General features: G+C 45.9%; 1 protein-coding gene across 1 annotated transcript in view; it reads right to left on the bottom strand.

Annotated features, from left to right (window-relative positions):
- The window catches only part of ASPM (abnormal spindle microtubule assembly), a 68,029-nt gene that overhangs the window by 34,448 nt on the left and 14,217 nt on the right, over positions 1–19,364 (bottom strand). Inside the window, exons 3-8 of the mRNA XM_019530569.1 lie at positions 11,881–12,024; positions 8,381–9,734; positions 6,534–6,635; positions 2,122–2,268; positions 951–1,193; positions 688–755 (exon numbers count right to left, since the gene is read on the bottom strand). Of these exons, the coding sequence (XP_019386114.1) occupies positions 688–755; positions 951–1,193; positions 2,122–2,268; positions 6,534–6,635; positions 8,381–9,734; positions 11,881–12,024 (2,058 nt within the window). The remainder of the gene's footprint in view (positions 1–687; positions 756–950; positions 1,194–2,121; positions 2,269–6,533; positions 6,636–8,380; positions 9,735–11,880; positions 12,025–19,364) is intronic.

The raw sequence follows: 19,364 nt of genomic DNA, 5'->3' as shown, positions 1-19,364 counted from the left end.
CCCCAGCAACACACCTCCAGAACCTGCCACTGCTTTGAAGGGTGCAGGATCCCTGGGCACACTGGGGATGCTGGTTTTTTAATCAGGGAAAACTAGGATCCCTGGTGATGAACTCTCTAACCAGTCCAAGGTAGTTGTACCATATGCATTAAAATTGGCCAGCAATTACTAAAGGGTTAAATTAAAGTAATAGAAGGGGATATAGTGTCCAGGATCATTCTGCAATTATTCCTCACAAAAAGGCACTTTTAAAATTGCCCAGTCAAATATATTGAATTATGTAAGATTGCATAGATTTTATAGACATTAGGGCTGGAAGGGACCTTGGATGATCATCGAGTCCAGCCCTCCGCCCCAGAAGCGGGAAGTCAGCAGGGATCATAGGATCGAGAGAGAGAGAGAGAGATTGTGAACATGTATACAAGTGTGTGTACACACACACACACACACACACACACACACACACACAACTGTGTGCATGCATCACCTTGCCAGGTTTACCTTTATTTTACTTTTATTTTTTTAAAAGGTATACTTGGCAAACATGAATTTAAAAATGATATTGCTAGGTTAGCAACAAAAAAAATTAGAATGGCCTGGATAACTTTTTTGAACAAGAAATTTAACAAGAGAACCCGTTTCAAATGAAGGCACATAATTACGTATATTTAAAAATTGCGTGCTCACCTCTAGGCCTATACGTAGCCACAAAGGGTTGTAAGATAAAAGCCAATTGAGGATTTTCTGTCTTTCCCCTGCAATAGAATGATAATATGTAAAAAAAATAAAAATAAAAATAAAAAAAAAAACCTGTTTCAAATGGTTTTCGTTGTGCTAAAGCCAATTGATCGTTTTATCTCTCTAATAGATCATAATACATTCAATGTGCATTCCAAGTACAATTTCTATATTTATTGAAAATAATAAAAATAATATTTATAGTTTCTTACCAATATCTTTCCAAAGGTGTCTATCTTTTCGAACTAGCAAGCGCCTAGTTTCAATCTCAACTTCCAGCTTCTTAATAGCTTTAACCATTTTTTCACAGGTAAACAAACGGCAAGCTGCACGTCGTAGTCTGTTCAACCTGCATCGAGCAGTATAAGCTCTCAGGGACATTTCATCTTTTGTTGGTGCTTTAGGAACACTAGCTTTATAATTCTCTGCTCCCAAAACAAGGACAGCTGCGTTTACTGATTAAAAGATAAAAGCATATTATACATCTGTTTTACAAGCTTACTACTTCCGTTTTAATCAAAAATTCACACAGACACACACCACTTGACAAAACGTATCTGGCATAACAAAACTCTGCATTAGAATAAATCAAAACTTTCTGAGGACAATTAGCTCATCCAGTTCCTTACTTCAAACATCCATGACCAGATCCAACTCCACCAAGTACACACCTAAATAGACTTTGGCACCCAAGTCTGATCCTATTCAAACCCATTACAGTGCTTGAAAAACTGCTTATACAAAAAAAAGGTAAGTTAGTCCTCCTCCTCACTGTTTCCTATGACTTTATTCTAAGACTAAATGACAGGCCATTACACAAATAGATACATTAATGGATTTTCAGGAATTAAAACTCAGACACCTGAAAGATAGCCTAGGTTCTTACCATTTGTTTATTAGCATCTATTTAATTAAATCAATACATTAGAATCACCTAAGGTTTTTAAATCTAAAGCTTTCAAAGAAAACAATATTCTAAGATGAAGAATACACAAAAAAACACAGAAGTATACAAAACTGTTAGAAGACAGCACTTCAGAATTTCCTGAAGGGTCTCTCTTTGGACAAAATAATACCCAACTGAAATAATCAAATTATCGCTGGAAGTTGTAATGATGATCCATTTGCATCTCATTTCAATCTTAGACCAAAAGGTGAAGAATGAAAAACCGTAAGATATATATGAATAGAGATTATTCTTACTAGAGGGTTCCACTCAAGCTTATTGTATGTATGTTACTTTAAATACTAGTTTTTGGCTACTGGACTCCTAAGTTAATAAAATAATACTTGAAGAAAATTTAACCACTATATATCTTTCACTGATGTTTGAGTCTTCCATAAATTGGGCAGGAATGCATAATTTCTATTTATGTACTGTACCTTGTGAGACGTTTGTTTTTACAGTAAAGTCATCAGGAGTAAGTATATAATTCAACCACCAGGTGAAGCCTCGCTGCTGCTTTTCTTTCCAGCGTTCGTCATAGAACATATTTTTAGCAACAAAAGGCATTGGATGCCTAGGAATGACTTAAGAGGAAAAAAAAGCATAAGCTATAGAGAAGTGATTCAAAGTAAAGTTCATGTTAGGAAGAAAATGTAAATCATGTTTCAGAAAGTTATTCACATTTCATTTTTATGAAAACTGTCTGAGTTAGCATAAGAAAAGTACGAATAACAACATGCCACTGTTCATTTACTGTATTCTTTCATGTCATCAATAAAGCTAGTGAGAAAACAACAGCTATGCTCATATCTATTTTTGTTATTACATAATACTTTACAGTGCAACAAATATCAAGTAATCTAGAGTCTTTAAATAAACGCAATAAAACCTCTAAATTATAACCCAATATCTATCAGATTTACCCAATAATAGATATCAGCTTTATCCAAAGAACCTCGTCTTCCTACGTTCTTAGACCAACACAGCTACAACCTACACCACTAAAGTATAACCACATTTTTGCCTATAATAAACTGCACCACAGATCTTCTCCAATGCCATATGCCAAATCGCAGGTCCCCTCTACAATGTACAGGAATTGTGTGACTGATTAGTTAATTGTACAGTTACCTTGAGACCAGCTGCACAAGCAAAGTCACAATAAAGAGCTCCAACCAGCTATTAAGTGGGTATGTCTACACATAAAATTAATTTGACTGAATAAACTCTGATATAGTTCCCGCTTGAGTTTATTGCTCCCAAGGGTAGCATCTTACATGCGCTCCTGGGACTGCAACAGGTTGAGCCAGGGTGGCGCAGCCCTGGCTGACAGAGCCCCAGGGGTCAGCCTGCTAGTCCAAGTCTGCTACAACCTGGCTCAAAGTGCTTCAGAGGGGCTAGCCAGAAGGCAGCCCCAGCACTGAAGTACCATTGTACTGCAGCCAACCCCATCAGCACCTACACATGCATTTTGGCAGAGTAACTCCGCTATAGGATAGTACTTGTATTTGGCAGTTCTAACCTATGGCAGAGTTAGCTTATGCCAACCTAATAGCTCCACACTTGTAGACAGAGACACTTTACTGCAGAGCTAAGAAGTCTACTCTGCAGAAAACATCTTGTGTAGATGCACTCAGACTGTGAAAATGTGTACTAACTTTATAGTTAGTTGCTGTCAAACTTTAATCTGCACATGAAGCAGGGGTTCTCCTGCAGTTGGGAGCCCTGTCAGCTGTGGGCTCCAAGCCACAGAGGTGCACCTTGTCCAGCTGGGGCAGAGTACCACAACACTTAGGGACACTCAGCCTCAGCAGCTGCTGTCTCTGGGTCCCAGCAGCACCCTGCAGCTCCCAGGACCAGTCCCATAGCTGCAGACACTGGGTTCCTGTAGTGTGCTTCCCGGCAGTCCCCTCATCCCAGAGGTACATGAAACTGCCAGGGCAGAAGGATCACAGTGGCCATCTCCCAGCCACAGCAGGTACGTGGGGTGCCTCCATGGTTGGCAGCCAATCAGCTGAGAGCACTCCCAGCAGCAAGTTTGTTTCATGCTGGTACAGAAGAAGCCTAGGATGAGGTTCCCTCTGTACCGACAATAAGACACAATGGGATCTACTTTGCACCACAAGTGTTGTGGGAGCACACAACTAATGTGCTCCACAGCTGAACCTCCTTCCAGTCATATCTGGAATAGTAAGCTGATAGCAAATTGGAAAATATTTTCAACAGACACTGACAGTTATGAATATTATTCAGTTATGAAAGGTACTATTATTGCTTTTAGTCCATTCTACTTCAAGACTGCTTAACCACTGGCCAGCAAAGCAGTGTCATCCAGCCTACGATGCTCCCCAAGGGTCTAAAAATTTGGCAGCAGGGACAGTGCTGCCAAACTCCTGAACCTATAAGGAGCCCTGAAAACCAGATAACATGGCTCTGTGTTCCAGATCAGATGTGCAGGACCAGGCTGGAACCCAATCCAGGACACCAATATAAGATAGACCAGTTCTGTACCATTTAACTGGTCCACAAGGCCAAAAGGTTAAGTACTACTTGGCTCTACTTAAAGGCAGAACTGGATGAGAGCAGTGTTTAACTTAGGCCAGTGGGAGGCAACCTTTAAAGGCAGGTGTGCCATAAACTAAGCTCTGCAACCTCCTCAAGTGCCACCCTAACCCCTTCCCAATCTGTTGATCTGCTTTCTCTTCCCTGCCATCTCTGCTGGATGACAGAGAGGCTGCCCATGTCACTTCTAACATGCATGCTGGGGGTTGGCCACCCCTACCTTAGACTGACCAAACTAATTGTGAAAGCAAGACCGGAAGTTGCCTCAGACCAGGGGTAGCAACCTTTTCCAACCACAGGCCAGAATGACCCACCACAGCACAGGCAAAGCACCCACAGTCAAAGTCCTCCCTCACCAAAGCCCCGCGTCCACAAGCCGGATCCAATAGTTCCTGCAGGCCGTAGGTGCTGACCCCTGACCTAGACCATTGAGTTCTGACCCATGAATTCACAGGCAATTGCTAACCCAAAGAATTTCCAAACTCAGTAGCAAATATATAAAAATGCCATCAGGAAAAAAAAGGGAGATCGGACCACTGCCAATTCCAGCCACTGCAACAATAGGGTTGATTCATATATGCTCAGAGCATCCTAGGAGGAATGTGACAAAACCTTCCCTTCCCCTCCCCCCGCAATAGTCTAATCAGGAGGAAAAATTCCTTCCTGGTCCCAAAGAAATCAGTGGGAGACCAAAACACTTCTAACAAGAAACCTCTGTTTTCTTCTTTTTATGTACTGGCAGAAGCATCGGAACAACCCAGTCACAACTCTTCTCTCCCACTTCAACCCCTTCCTCCCCCACATCTTACACATGGCCAAGACTGTAATGACTTAGATGAAAGTAAAAAACAAAAAAAACCCAGTAGAAGCCAGTAGCATTCATGGGGATGGAAATTCCTCTTGGCCCCAGTAGGCAACCAGCAAACCCTCTGGCTACAGACAGGCATTACATCCGTGCCAGGAAAAACACCGCTCTCCCAACACAAAAAGAGAATCTACAGCTGTTCAAGGGCATTCTTGTGGAAGCCTCCCAAAGCCCGGATCCAAGCCTACATGGCATCCACTGGAGACAACCTATCTGGCAAAAAAGAGTAGATGGGAGCCAAAGGAGCAGCTCCATATCACACCCTGGCTAGAAAGCTTGCCTTTGAGGAGACTTTTCTGCTCTCCAGCCAGAGATCTGAAATACTTGTACACTTCTCTGAAATCTTCAGCGCTGGAATTGGAGGCCAGCATGTGGGGCTTGCAGCACTGGAGGCAGGAGCCATGTGCCATTGGGCCAGGTGGGCTCTGTGCCTCTGTGTGCAGCTTCCCGCTGGAGTGCTGAAAACCCCATATGGAAGCATGGAGCTGGCTGGCTCAGCCCACTCCTGGCCTGTGGACCAGTAGATGCACGTGGACCAGTAGCTGCATGCCACTGAGCCAGGCAGGCTCCGTGCCTCTACCTGGGGTTTCCAACACTACAGCAGGAAAATGCAGGTGGAGGCAAGCAAGAGCCCGCTCAGCCCAATAGAGCATGACTGTGCTTCCACATGCAGCTTCCTGCCCAGCCTGGTGGCATATGGCTCCCGATCCATACGTCATCAGGCCAGGCCAGCCCTTCACATGGGTCTTCCAGCAATCTAGCAAGAAGCAGCATGTGGATGCATCAAGCTGGACAGGCTCCATACCTCCACACATAGCTTCCCACTGGTGTGCTGAAAGTCCATGTAGAGGCACTGAGTCAGCCAGCCCAGCCTGGGGGCGCATGGCCAATACCCATCCACAAACCCCATGCTCCCCCCACTCCACAGGAGTGCCTCTCCCCACTTACCGAACTGTATGGTCTCACAGCTCTGTGCTTCCAAGTCACAGAGCCAACCATGGTTAAAGTATGCAATTATGCACAGTTACGTCTTTTATGCACAAAATTGCGTAATTCCCCAGGGTGTGCCTTTATACCCCAACCTGAAGACCACAAAATACATTACTTCATATCCCACACTGTGTTGAACCAGAATTCCCTGTTCCATCACACCACTGCTTCCATAAACATATCCAGTTGAATCTGAAAGAGATTCATGTTCCACGCTCCTACCATCCACAACTTTGCTTGGAAGACCGTCCCAAAGTTTTACTCCTCTGATCATCAGAAATCTATTTTGTGCAGTAACTTGTTACTTTAGGAAGGATTAAACAAAGGCCTGTACCTCAATGTAGGTGCATCTCTAATAGAAATTAAACAATTCTAAGATTCATTTAAAGAAAAATTTCTCTTCTCAACTGTAGATATTGAAAATTTGCCTACCTGTTTTTAATGGTTTGACAAAGGTCAGGTGAGACTGTGCCACACCAACCACAGGTTTAGTTGTCCTGTTATTAGTTTTGGATGCTTTCTGAAGAGATGAACCTAAAATGTTAAAGATCATGCATCAGTTATAAAGGTAAACTGCCATTAGAAAGCAAAGCAATTAAGGATTGTAGCTTTGACTCCCTTTATTCATTTTGTTGGTTATTAGATATGATGCTGGACAAAACACATAGGGCCTGTGTTCACTGTATTATAAGTAGGGTGACCATATGTCCCAGTTTGGTCAGGACAGTCCCTGATTTCATAGGCCCTCTGGGTGTCTTGGGCAGTTGGTGAAAATTTGAAGCAAAAGTCCTGGAGTGGTTGGAAGGCAGCAGCAGCGCACTGTGCTGAATAATACCTCTCCTGCCTAGGGCAGGGATCAGCCAGGGAGGGGCAGGCCAGGATTGCCTTCAACATGCTGCTGCTGCTGCTACTGCTGCCACCAAGGCCCAGGCTGCGTGCGGCAGGCCCAGGTGCCTGCTAGCAGTGGTGGGCGAAGGTGCTGTGTGGCCACAAAGAATGAGCTGGTGGTTGGTTACCCAAGGGATGGTGCCACACAAGGGCACTCCCAGACAGGGCCAGCCTCTGTCTATAGGGGATAGACTCAGTAGCAGGCCTCTGCAGTGTCCTGTCTCACTATTGGGGCTCCTGGGAGCCAAAGCGGGGGGGTGTGTATACACACACACACACACACACACACACACACACACACGATGGGGAGGGGTGTATACGTGGAGGAGACAGGGTGACTCAGTGGAGCCCTCAAGGTGCTCAAATTGCAGCAGTGCCAATTGGTGCTGGGGAGCAGAGACCGCCAAGCTGGACCCTGTGCTGGGGTACGGGATCCCGCATTCACCAACTGCTTTTGTCAAAGAGAAAGGTAAGGCTTCTTCCATCTGCTGAATAGAACCATGACCTCCCTAGGCGAGTGAATTGGATTTCTTTCCTGCTCACACGCACAGAAATTGCTTGTAAGCTTCCATTTGCAAGGTTGCGTGCAGAAACACCACTGGTTTCAAGATAATGCTCAATTTGTGTACAGGAACCAAAAACAAACAGTCAATATGTTTTGAGAGCAACAGGACTGCAGAGGTAAAAATAAAGGCAGCTTTCTACCTAGGGAACCTTTACAGATATATTTGTACAACAGCAGAAAAATTCTTCTTAAACTTTCAGACCCTACAACAAGTTCGGAAAACTAACAGGGTTAGCTTCACAACGTCTTTCATTTGAAAAAACATACACCAAGATGTTTTCAAACTAAACTTATATTTCAAGCAATGCGAGTGTAAACATACCGAAGAGTTAGAAAATTGTGACATTGGGAAAGAACTGATTATAAGAAAGGTAAGCGCCATGAAGTGACTAGGGGACCACGAGTTTTGGAATTTATGGATGTAGCAGTACATTCAATATCCCTTAGCCATTGAAGATAGGATTTCAATGCCATGCAAAACATGTAAACAAAATCTGTGAAGTGTAATTCACTACACAGTGAACTGTACATTGAGTGGATTTCTCAACTACTGCCTTAATATTTTCCATTGCTGTTACAAACACCTGAGTTCCAAGCAGATGAATAAAGAAAGTCCAAAACTTGGCACTTAACTTTACTCTGAACCAGGTTTTCCCATTTATATAATGCAGAAAATATATTACTCCCACATGGTTATTGTGAGAACTCATGGTAGAAAAAGATTTAAAAACTGAACAGTTGCGGCCAGAAAACTGAATATGCTACATCTTCCTACATTAAGTTAATTTTCTTTTAATTTGGAAATACATAAAAGAAAAAGGCTTACCAGCTTTCTTTCTCCAAGTTAATTTCTCTCTGTTGGTGAAGCTTTTGGAGACTGGCAGCCTTTGAGTAGTCTGTTCTTTATTGTCCATGCAAGATATAAAGATCCTTTTGGTTTCTGTTTCTTCTGTGCACTCTGGAGCTACAGCTTTATGGTCTCCAAAAAATACCTCACTTTTCCTTTTACGGCAAAGTGAAGCTGATCCAGTGGATGATGAACTTCCTTCATCTTTGTGATCTTTAATTTCACCTGAAACAGACTCTATAACTGGAAGGTACTGATATATTTCTGCCTCTGGATGTCCAGGAACCACACTTGCACATTCCATTATTGCACCATTAAGGCATTTCCTAGATTTTGAATTACCTGTCTGTATCACTTTTCCTTCAGTAGCCTCAGGCTTATTTTTAATGACAGTAGCAGAAAGCACCGGACGTTTCTTTGGTTTTTGGCTTTGGGAGTGACTACAAATGGGATTGGGAAAACTTAGATGATTTTGTTTAGGTTTGTTATAGTTAACTAACTGAGATTTCACTGTATATGCATCATCAAGAACTTCATCATTTGAAAAGTCTCTTGCTATGTGCAGAGCTATTACCTTCTTTTCTTGATTTTCTTCCCATTTTGGCCTATTTGTCTGGCAGACCTCCCCACTGGAGGAGGATGATGGCAACACTGATTCATGGAGTTGAGAAACACACTGTATAGCTGAGAAACTCTCTCTTACAAACTGCTCAGGTGACAGAATTGGAACAATTTGCTCTGGAACAACATCAACATTACCTTGATAACTGTCATTTATAAAAGAATCGGGACTTAAAAATCTCTTATCAGTTAAAATGGGCAAAGCTGCTGACCTCTCTGGAGTACAAACGGATGAAAGCATACCATTAAGAACTACTTTATTATCTGACCTATGTGCTTTTATTGATTCAATGGAAGAGTTGTGTGAACTTGCAGATTTTGTTTCCTCATTATATGATTTCTTAATGCTACAGGCATCTGTTTCCGATATTATCTCTCCATTTACAGCTGTATGAAGAACTGAATAGGTAGTAGATCGTCTCATTGAGAGAGGAGTGCAGATGAAATCATTACCTTCTTGCAACACAGGACTGATTGGGGATACAGGCAGATTGTTTTCTAAAGTGAGAGGAGACTTGTTTCTTGAGGACACATCATCTTCCCTTATTTCCAAATTTTCACAGGACTGGAGTGGGCTTCTAACTTTATCTGCTTTTTGAGAAACACGAAAGGTTTTATTAACTCTTTTAATATTTGACTGGGTTTTTCTAGTTCTCGTAGTAATAGATGCTTCAGAAGGATTTTTCCTTCTTATACCATCCCCAAGACTCTTCTGGAAAAAAAAAAGAGAAAAACAATCAACAACACTATTAGAGTTTCCAGATGAACACGTTTCTTTCTGCTTATGCATATAAAATAAACTTCTAGAAACAGACTAGTACAAAAATCATATTATTACTAGAATGCAAACTTATTTTCAGCCTTTAAAACACAAACATGATATAAAAGAAAAAGGACAAAGGAAGCACCAACCACCCATATGCTGCAGCAGCCAGTACCCTAACTGTAAAATACCGATCTTGTACACTAAAACACAATGCTACTATACAAAACAACTGATATAAAACAAAATCTGGAAAAGAAGTTAAAGCAGCTGTACTCCAAAATTCTCCACCTTCACAATTCTTTATTCCTTAGAATTTTCTTTCTTTGTTCTACACTGTGCTTCAAGGTCCCTGACAGATATGCAAGTGAAGGTACAATGAGATCTGATGCAGAATTCCCTAAACTGCACCTCCTGCCATGCTACACATGCATAGCAGGAGGCATGATTGTGGGATCCAGCATCAGATCCCAACATGCCTTATTACATGGGATCTGGGTTTTCTATTTCCCATGGAAAAAACAGAGTAAACCACGGATTTTGCCTTTTACCAGAGGCAAATGCAGATTTCTCGTTTTACCAGAGAAACCCGCAGATTTTGCCATTTTCAATAAGCTCCCTGCAGGCTGGCAGAGTTCCAGCCTTCAGGGATCTGGGAGGGAGCGGGAAGAAGGTGGAAAGACAGGGGGCACCACATGCATAGACATGCACATAGTCCCAGGCAGCCTGCAGAGCACTTCCAGCAGGTAAGTACTGGGGGGTGGGACACAGGAAGGGGATTGAAGACCCTGTAGGGAGGGAGCTGAGCAGGGCTGAGGCTACTGTCCAGCTGGATGGAGCTTGGGGCCCGGGGCAGCAATATGCAGCTGCAGGGCCCCAGCAGGGAGCAGACAGGGCCTCAGGTGGCTTGTCTAGGGGAGAGGGAAATCCGGCTTCCTGCTGCCCTATGTACTCCTGGGGGGTAGGGGGGAACCGCACCCCCCAGATCTGTACCTGGGGCTGTGGGTTTGAGCTCGCTTTCCTCCCCTAGGAGCCAGTGGGCGCGACCCGGCACAGCTGGAGACCTGTACAGGGATTCCTTACTTGTGCAAGCTTCCCCCCTGCCCCTGCCACTGCCCTGGAGATGTGCCTCCAGGACCTGTTGCTACTTTGAGGGGCACCCAGGAGGTGTGTCATCGGGGCAGCGGCAAGGAGGTTTTCTGCACAGCTCCTCTGCTCCCTGATGCACTGGGTTGTGACAGGAGGGCAGGGGAGCAGGGAACAATGGGGAGCAGCTGCTGTCCTGCTCTTGGGCAGTGCCTGCCCCTGGCCCGCTGCCTCTACCCTGGGGGCCTTGATCTGCACCCCAATGCCTGTTTCCCCCTATCCTCCCCCTACCACACTCATCTGCAGGGCACTGCTCCAAGCTGCCTGGCTGCATTTCTGGCTGCCTGGCACACTGCATTTATTATCCATGACGTTATTGGCTATACCAGCCCAAAAAAGCCAATAACGTTAAATTTTCCTTTTAATTGGGGCCGATCCAATATGCAACCGATACACTGGTGCACCTCTAATTATTAAATATTTTTAATGTAATGTGTAGCCTGGTAACAACTTAAGACACAATTAACCAGCTAATCATGTCTTAAGTGCAACAACGGTCTCAAGTTGCAGCAAAGGAAGTTTAGGTTAGATATTAGGAAGAATTTTCTCACTAGAAGGGTTATAAAACACTGGAACAGGTTACCCAAAGGTGATGGAATCTCCATCCTTGGAACTTTTTAAGACCTGGCTAGACAAAGCTTTGGCGGGGATGATCTAGTTGAGGATGGTCTTACTTTGAGCAGGGAGTTGGACTAGATGACCTCCCCCAAGGTCCTTTCCAACCCTAATCTTCTTTGATTCTATGTGCCAGGGGCCTAACAGCAAATTTGGATCACTTGGACTATGGGAGCAAATACTCCAGTAGCGTAGTCTCTCAAGGGGCAACAAAAATGTATTCATTTACATACTAAAAGAAAATTCCTGGAAGCCAGCCCAAAATTTTGTGACGTTAAAGCCAAAAGTTAAAGTTAACGTAACAAACAGAATTTTTAACTAAAAACCTACTTACCTTTTTTCTCTCAGGCTGCTCGGCCACACCCAACAATATAGCCTGATGTTTTACAATGCCATTAACAACAAATGTTATCAGTTCTCGGACCCTTCCTTCTTCTAACGGTGTCCACGTAACAGAAATAAAGATTATTTCACCAGACTATGAAGAGGGGGAAGAGACAGAGAGGTCAAAAAAATATAAATAGTACAATGACTTGAACACATCTGTATGAAAAATATATTAAAGTACTGAAGCAGTATGTACATTTTAAAAATAGTACAGTACAGTTATATTAGAAAGTATATAAAAAAAACCACCTTTTTGCTCCCCACTAAGTTTAACTAACATGTACATAGATAATCAATGTTTCTTACCATATATGCAACAGGAAAAGAAACAGACATTGTTACGCAGTTAAACAAAAAGTCCACTTAAAAAAGCAGAATACATTATATGCTTATTTTTAATATTCATATTGTAGTATACATTTTAATACTTGTAAAAAGAGCCAAATGACAGCTCATGAACCTAAAACAGGGGTGGGCAAAATCTGGGTCGTGGGACAAATCCAGCCCACAAGGCCCCTAAAAAAATTTTAAAAATTAGTATTTATCTGCCCTTGGTTCTTATCAAAAACTATAGGAACCAAGGGCAGTAGGACCCAGGAAAAGCCTGGTGGGCTCCCAAAACAGCAGGGCCCACAGGGCCCAGCCAGAAGCTCCAAGCTGCCCCACTTCTGGCCTGTGACCACATGGCTGCCCCACACTGGAACTTCAGGTAAGGGGGAAAAGGGGGCAGGGGAAGGGCAGGGGAGGACCCCAGGCAGGGAAGGAGCCCAAGGAGAAGCTGAGCATTGGGGAGGCAGGAAACCATTCGCTAGCCCGCCCCATGTCCAGCGCCACGCACTGCAACCGCTCACAGCGTGCCTGGGGCTGCCTGTGCCTGTTCAGGACAGCCCCGTGTGGGCTGTGAGCAGCTGCATCATGCAGCACTGGCCATAGGGTGGAGGAAGGGCTGCTTCCTCCCCTGCCCCCCAGCTTTTCCCTGGGCTCCTTTCCCGGGTGGAGGAAAGTGGCCCCTCCCCCGCCCCATGGCAGCCCTCCCTGTTGCAGCTGCTCCCAGCCCATGTGGGGCTATCCAGAGCAGGCACCAGCAGCCTCACATGGGCTGCAAGTGGCTGCAACACAAGGCACTGGGCACGGCCATTTCCCTCCCCCTCCCCAGCACCAGGTTGTAACCCAGCCCCACTGCCAGCCTGGGCCCCACGCCGGCTCTGGACTTGCCTGTTGGGGCTATGCACAGCCCCCCCACCGCTTGCCATGCCGAGCAGTGCAGTGTTGGCCACTGCCACCTCTGGGCTGCCCAGCGCCCGAGCTCTGAGCAGGCAGCAGCAGCCAACACTGCCCAGCGCAGCATTGGTGGGGGGGCGCTGCAGCTGCTGCCACCACATGCAGCCCTGACAGGCAAGCCCAGAGCCAGCACAGGGTCCAGGCTGGCAGCGGGGCCAGGTTACAAGCTGGTGCTGAGTGCAGGGAAAAGCGGCCCCTCACTCACCCCATGGCTGGCAGCCTGCACTGTAGCCTCTTGCAGCCTGCGTGGGGTTGCCTGTGCTTGCTCCAGACAGCCCTGTGTGGGCTGCAAGCGCCTGCAGCAGGGAGCACTGGCCATGAGGCAGGCAAGGGGCTGCTCTTCCCTGCACTCAGCACCAGCTTCTTCCTGCCGGCAAGCAGGGGGTCAGGGCTGTGTGCTGCCTTCTGCCTGTACCGCGAGGCTGGGGGGCACTGGGAGTGAAGGGGTGGGGAGCTAACAGGAGCACGGGGCCTGCATTGGTGACCCTGGGCTAGTGCTGGCAGCGCCCAGAGCAGGATGGCAGGAGCACAGGGTCCCAGCCAGCAGGGGCTCTATAGAGCCGTGCCAGCTCCCCCTTCTCCCTGCTGGTACAGCCTAGCCTGGCTCCACAGACCCCTGTCAACCTGTGCCCCGCTTTTGGCCTCACCAATGCTGGCCTTGGGACACTGGTCCCAAGATGGTGACCCAGGAGTTGGGCACCTGTCAAGGGGCGGGGCTACCCATGCGGCCCTTGACGGCCTGCCAAAACTGGGTAAGCTGCCCTCCACCCAAAATTCTTGCCTGCCCTGACCTAAAAGGTGAACTAGAAAAATTAAAAATGTACTGTATTAACTTTTCATTATGTTAAATCAGAGATGGGTCATCCAGTCCATGGGGTTTTTTGCAGCAGCTGCCAGCAGCCAAGGAGTTAATGCCACTGCACTCAACCCTGTTATTGTGACTGCTGGAGCTGCAGTATAAGCATGAACTAAAAGCTGCCAGAGAATTTATTGTTTTGGTCATTGTTAGCACCTAGAATTGGCTGGGTACTGGCCACACTGAAACAGAGGTAGTGGTCCACAGCCAAAGCCCTACAGTCCAGATCTGGCCCAAAAACTCATTTGAGTTTAAATTAATGATAATAAAATACTTAAAATGCACTTTTGTAAATGTAGTATGAACTTCATTCTCATTCACTTCAAGGACCCAATTTCAAAGCTCTGCATAGACAACTTTGCTAAACTAAAATGAGGATAATGTTCTTTTAATGTGTCAGAAGGATAAACATCTTGTTGATAAAACATTTTTTTTTTCTTTTTCAGGGAGAAATTCAACACCGGGGTGGCCATCCAGTAGCACATGTGAGAAGTGACACAGACAACTACTGTGTGGGGCACTGAAGCCTCATGCACTCAGGCTTCCAGCCACATGGAACAGGTGTCACAGTATCACGGCCAAATTCTCCAATAAAAATAAAATTAAATAAAACAAAAATTATCCGATTAAAAAACCCACAGTACCTGCTTTTCCATGATTAAAATGAAACACCACCATATACATAGGTATCAGTTGAACACAATCTTTTGTTGATATATTTAACATTTTAATGCAATTTGGAAGCCTACCAGTGCATCACTGTAATAAAATAAATTCTAAATAACTATATAATTTTGGTGTTTGATTTCACTTTTTTAATTATACAAAATCAGAGGTTCCCCTTCATTTACAGGATGTGGGTCCAGCTGTAGCTGTCTCCCTTTGTGGTGCTCAGTAGCCCTGATATGCCAGTATCCTGCCCACTGAGCCATCCCTAGCAGTGTGCAGGGCCTGGGGTGAGGCGAGAGGGGGGGCCTATGCCAGCAGCACTCAGCAGCAAGTGTGTGGGCCTGTACAGCACTGTCTATGAGGCTCCCCAAAGCGCAGGGCCCAGGGTGGTTGCTCTGGTTCAACCCACCCAGGGACGGCCCTGTGCCCATGTCATTGCCCCTCACTGCCAAACCACAGCCCCACAACCCTGCCAGTGCCCTTACTCCCAACCCATAGCCCCCCACACTCCCAACCCTGCTGGTGCCCCTCACTCCCGAGTCACAGCTTCCCTGTCCTTGCCGATGTTAGAAATATTATTAAAATAGAAATATTATTAAAAATGTATAGTGAATAGAGTGTTGTTAAAACTGCACAGTTTGTATCTCGTACCTGATAAGCAGAAACACCACCAAGGACATCTCTTTGTAACACTAAATCACACATACCTTCAAACTCCTCTGCCTCTACTCTTGTAAACTACAAAGGCTATGATTTAATTGACTGTGTCCTTGGGAAAGGGGGGGTTTGAACTTTTGGTAACCTGGAGAGCTTTTCTAAGCATGCGTAATTAGCTAATGCATATAAGCCTATCTGCCCCGCATACTTAAGTAGTTAATTATAATGCACATGGAACGTATGAAGTGACGTATTTACATATATGTTTGTATGAACCGGAAATGAGTTGTAAGAGTTCCTGCTTCTGCACACGTGCTCAGGAGAGAGAGGATAAAAGCCAGCTGAGAGTTTTCCCTGAGGGCAGAGTGTGGTCTTTTGTCTTCACTCTGACCCTATTTGCAAATATACCTTTTGTGTTGCTAATAGTGTGTCTGAGAGTTCTTCGCCTCCCGAGAAACGAACCGCAACATTTTTGCAACACCGAGACCCCTCACTCCCGAACCGGAGCCCCCAGACGCCCCCCACCCCTGCTGAAGGGGGCCACTAGCTGCCAGAGCTACAGGACCGGGCAGCTGCATCCTACCCACTCCCCACTCCACAGGTGCCAGCCACAGCCAGCCAACAGACCCTAAGCCCTGGCAGCCACACAGGATGCAGTGACCACTGTGGCCACAGCAGAGCATGAAACCTGCCCCCCTCGGGAGGTACATCCAGAGACGAGAGGCAAGCAGAGCCTGTGAGGGGCAGGGAAGGACGCGAGCTACCTACCGAGGGGCTCGGAGCTCCCCACCCTGCTGCCTTCCTCCCTGGGGTCTCTGTAACCCAGGAGGCAGGACCCAGGCAGACTCGGTGCCACCATCCCTGCAAGCCCCACGCCAGCTGTATCATGCTCCCCAGCAGCAGCGATGGCACAGATTTGTACCCTCCCCCCCTTCCCAGACAGGCAGGGGCCACCTCACTTTAGCATCATGGCTGGCACAGGGTCCCTAGTGGCGGAAGCAACAGACTAAGTCTCCTTGCCCTGGCCTCCCACATCAGGTCCTACCCACTGGGCCATGGAGGCCCCTAGGGGGAAAGGCAGCAGGACAGTGGGCCTAAAGCCCCGCAGTGGGCAGCCTGCATCCTCCCTACTCCATATACAAATCTGGAGACGCAAGTGCTTCTCCCCCATACATCCTGACATGGTGCCTCTGCTGCCCAACCCCTCCCAGGGAGTACACATAGGGGCAGGGAACCAGCTGCCCTCATGGCTCTGTCCCACTGCCCCAGCTGGGCCCTGTGGCCATGTATTCCAGCCCCAGCCAGGCAGCCACAGCCTCCAATCCTGTCCTGCTCCCTCCCTCACCATGGCCCCCTCCATCTGCCCCCCTGCAAGGGAAAACCCACAGACCCCTGGTCATGACCAAGACGTAGTTTAACCCTTTCCTAGCCTTGCAGCCACCACCAAATTCATGGCTTTGGATTCTCCTCTGCCATACTGTGGCAGCTGTGGGGCCAGAAAAAGGTTAACCTGGCTTTTGACAAAAACACCTCTCTCCCAGCAGAATCTGGCCTCTACTTTCTCAGTCAGAGGATCAAGTGCCTCTATTCTGGTGCCCCAGGGCACAAACTATCAGGTAGAGGAAGTGCAGGGGAGTAGAAAGGAAGAGGGAGGCAGGCATCAGAATGTATACAGGGAGGAAACAGTGTATTTAGGGAGGAAACAGAGCTTAGCTTATGGCAAACTTGCTAAAAAAGTTGACTGCCACTGCTATACACAAAACAAGGAGACCTACCCCACTCCGTTTTCCTGCTGTGCTGCCATCAATAGCAGCAAAGTAAAAACTAAGCATTTAAAAGACTGTGTACTTCTAGACATGACTATCTTTGTACTTTCACCCATTTTATAGCTGAATCAATGAAACAGCGAAATGGACAAAGTGAATACAATGGAGGAAGAGAATAAAGGTACTAGAAAATTGCCCATCAAGAATGACAGTGAGTGGGGGGAGGGGAGAGGAAGGAAAGGGAGAGCAGAGCCTCCTGTCCATGCCCCCCGCCCCAGCCCTCTCCACCCCCGCCATTCAGGACCGGGCCCCACTCCCCCTCGTTGCATTGGGCCCAGACCTGCTCCTCCCCTCCCCGCCAAATCAGGCCCAAGCCTGCTCCTCTCTCTCCACCCCCATATGCAGCATCAGGCCCGAGCCTGCTCTTCCCTTCCCCCCACACCACATCGGGCCCAGGCCCACTATCCCCCTCCATGTTGGGCTCAGGCCTCCTCCTCCTCCCTCCGCCTAGCAAGAGGCCACTCCCCACCCTTCCCCTGCTTGGGGTTTGGGCCCACTCCACCCACCAGGAGGGGCCAGCAGCGTTTGCCTTGCTTCCCCAGTCTGTCCCCACCATCATGATGGCGCTTCACCACTGCCTCCCGTCTGGAACGCTCTTGGAGAACTGATTGACTGTTCCAGACAACCAGAGTGCAAATACAGCATTACGGACAGACAAACTAAGGCTTTTATAATGTACCTGTGTGACAATCAGAAATTCAAGTTATATAATCTCTGAAAATGCCATTATACTTTGGTGCTCTCAAGAGGGAGGGGAAAATCAATATGCAGTATCTCATTTTGGTTCCTTATTTTAGGAGATAGGATGCACAAGGAACATGTTTAACATGTTTACTCATACAATTGCTGAAAATATGGCAGATGTCACTTCCTCAAGATATTTAATACCATGCATTGTGTGAAATTTTTGACCCTAATTGAGAGGACAAGAATCACTGCTACAAATATTAGATGGATGGAGATGACTCAAAGGAAAACATTTTATCATAACCTGTTACCTGACTGAATAAACAAAGGTGTCCCTCAGTGATCTCTTAGGACCTAATGCATTTAATTTTTATTAAACAACCTCAGTACTGAAATTAGATGTATCCTATGAAAATTTCAGCTTTCACAAACCTGGGACACTGCTAACAAAGGTTGTTATACAGATCCAGATAATCTTGTGGAATGGAACAATGGAAATCATCATGAAGTTCAATAGTAAATGGAAACTAATGCACTTCAGGAACAGTAACAAGAATCTTATCTATAAGACAGGGAACTTGTTGGACACAGCGGCAGAAGACTAGGACTTGGGTGTAGGATGACCACAAACCACCTGGGTAATGCAGGTAATACAAGTCTAGGGTATAACAGACCGACTACAATCAATGGAGACAAGGAAACAGTAGTACCATTGCACAAGGCTTTGCTAAGACCCTGTTTATAATACTGTACACAGTCATCAGTGTTCAAAAAGATTAACTTAATCAAAGCAAGTACAAAGAAAAGCCAGTAAAAACATTAAGGCGATGGAGAACTTTTCATATATAAGCACATTAAATTAGCTTAGCTTGTTTAACTGAACAAAATAGCGATGAGGAAGGGATACGGTTATTTTTTAACATGTATTTGTGAACTAAATACTGAAGCTGAGGAAGAACTTTTTCAAATGGAAAACACCACCAGTAGAAAATTAAATGACCATTAACTGAAGCCAAGAACCTAAACCGCTTTAAGACTAAAACCAAGCTTATGGAAGGGAGAGTAGAAGATAGGCAGTTTAGGGGTCAACATGAGCATATGCAATATGTTGAATCAAACACTTGCAATACCGATGTTGGGGTACAGAAATAATGCTTTTACAGTGGGTTAGCTGTCTAGAAACCCTTTGGTTTCAGGGCTTCCATTGGCTTGTGAGACAGGAGGGTTGAGGCTTGCCTTCCTTGGTACCACTGGGTTGTTAGAAATATTGTTAGAACTGCACAGTTTGCATCTCGTACCTGATAAGAAAAAACACTGCCAAGGACATTTCTCTCCCTTGGCCATTGCTAGCTTTTCTAATGCTAAATTACTCTCTACCCCCACACTCCCCCTGACTTTCACATGCAGATTACAGAAGCTGGAATTCAACTGACTGTGTCCTTGAAAGGGGGGGGG

The sequence above is a fragment of the Crocodylus porosus genome, unplaced genomic scaffold (genome assembly GCF_001723895.1).
Source record: "Crocodylus porosus isolate Cpor-Errol unplaced genomic scaffold, CroPor_comp1, whole genome shotgun sequence".
Taxonomy (NCBI): domain Eukaryota; kingdom Metazoa; phylum Chordata; order Crocodylia; family Crocodylidae; genus Crocodylus; species Crocodylus porosus.
This window is presented reverse-complemented; position numbering and strand designations above follow the sequence as displayed.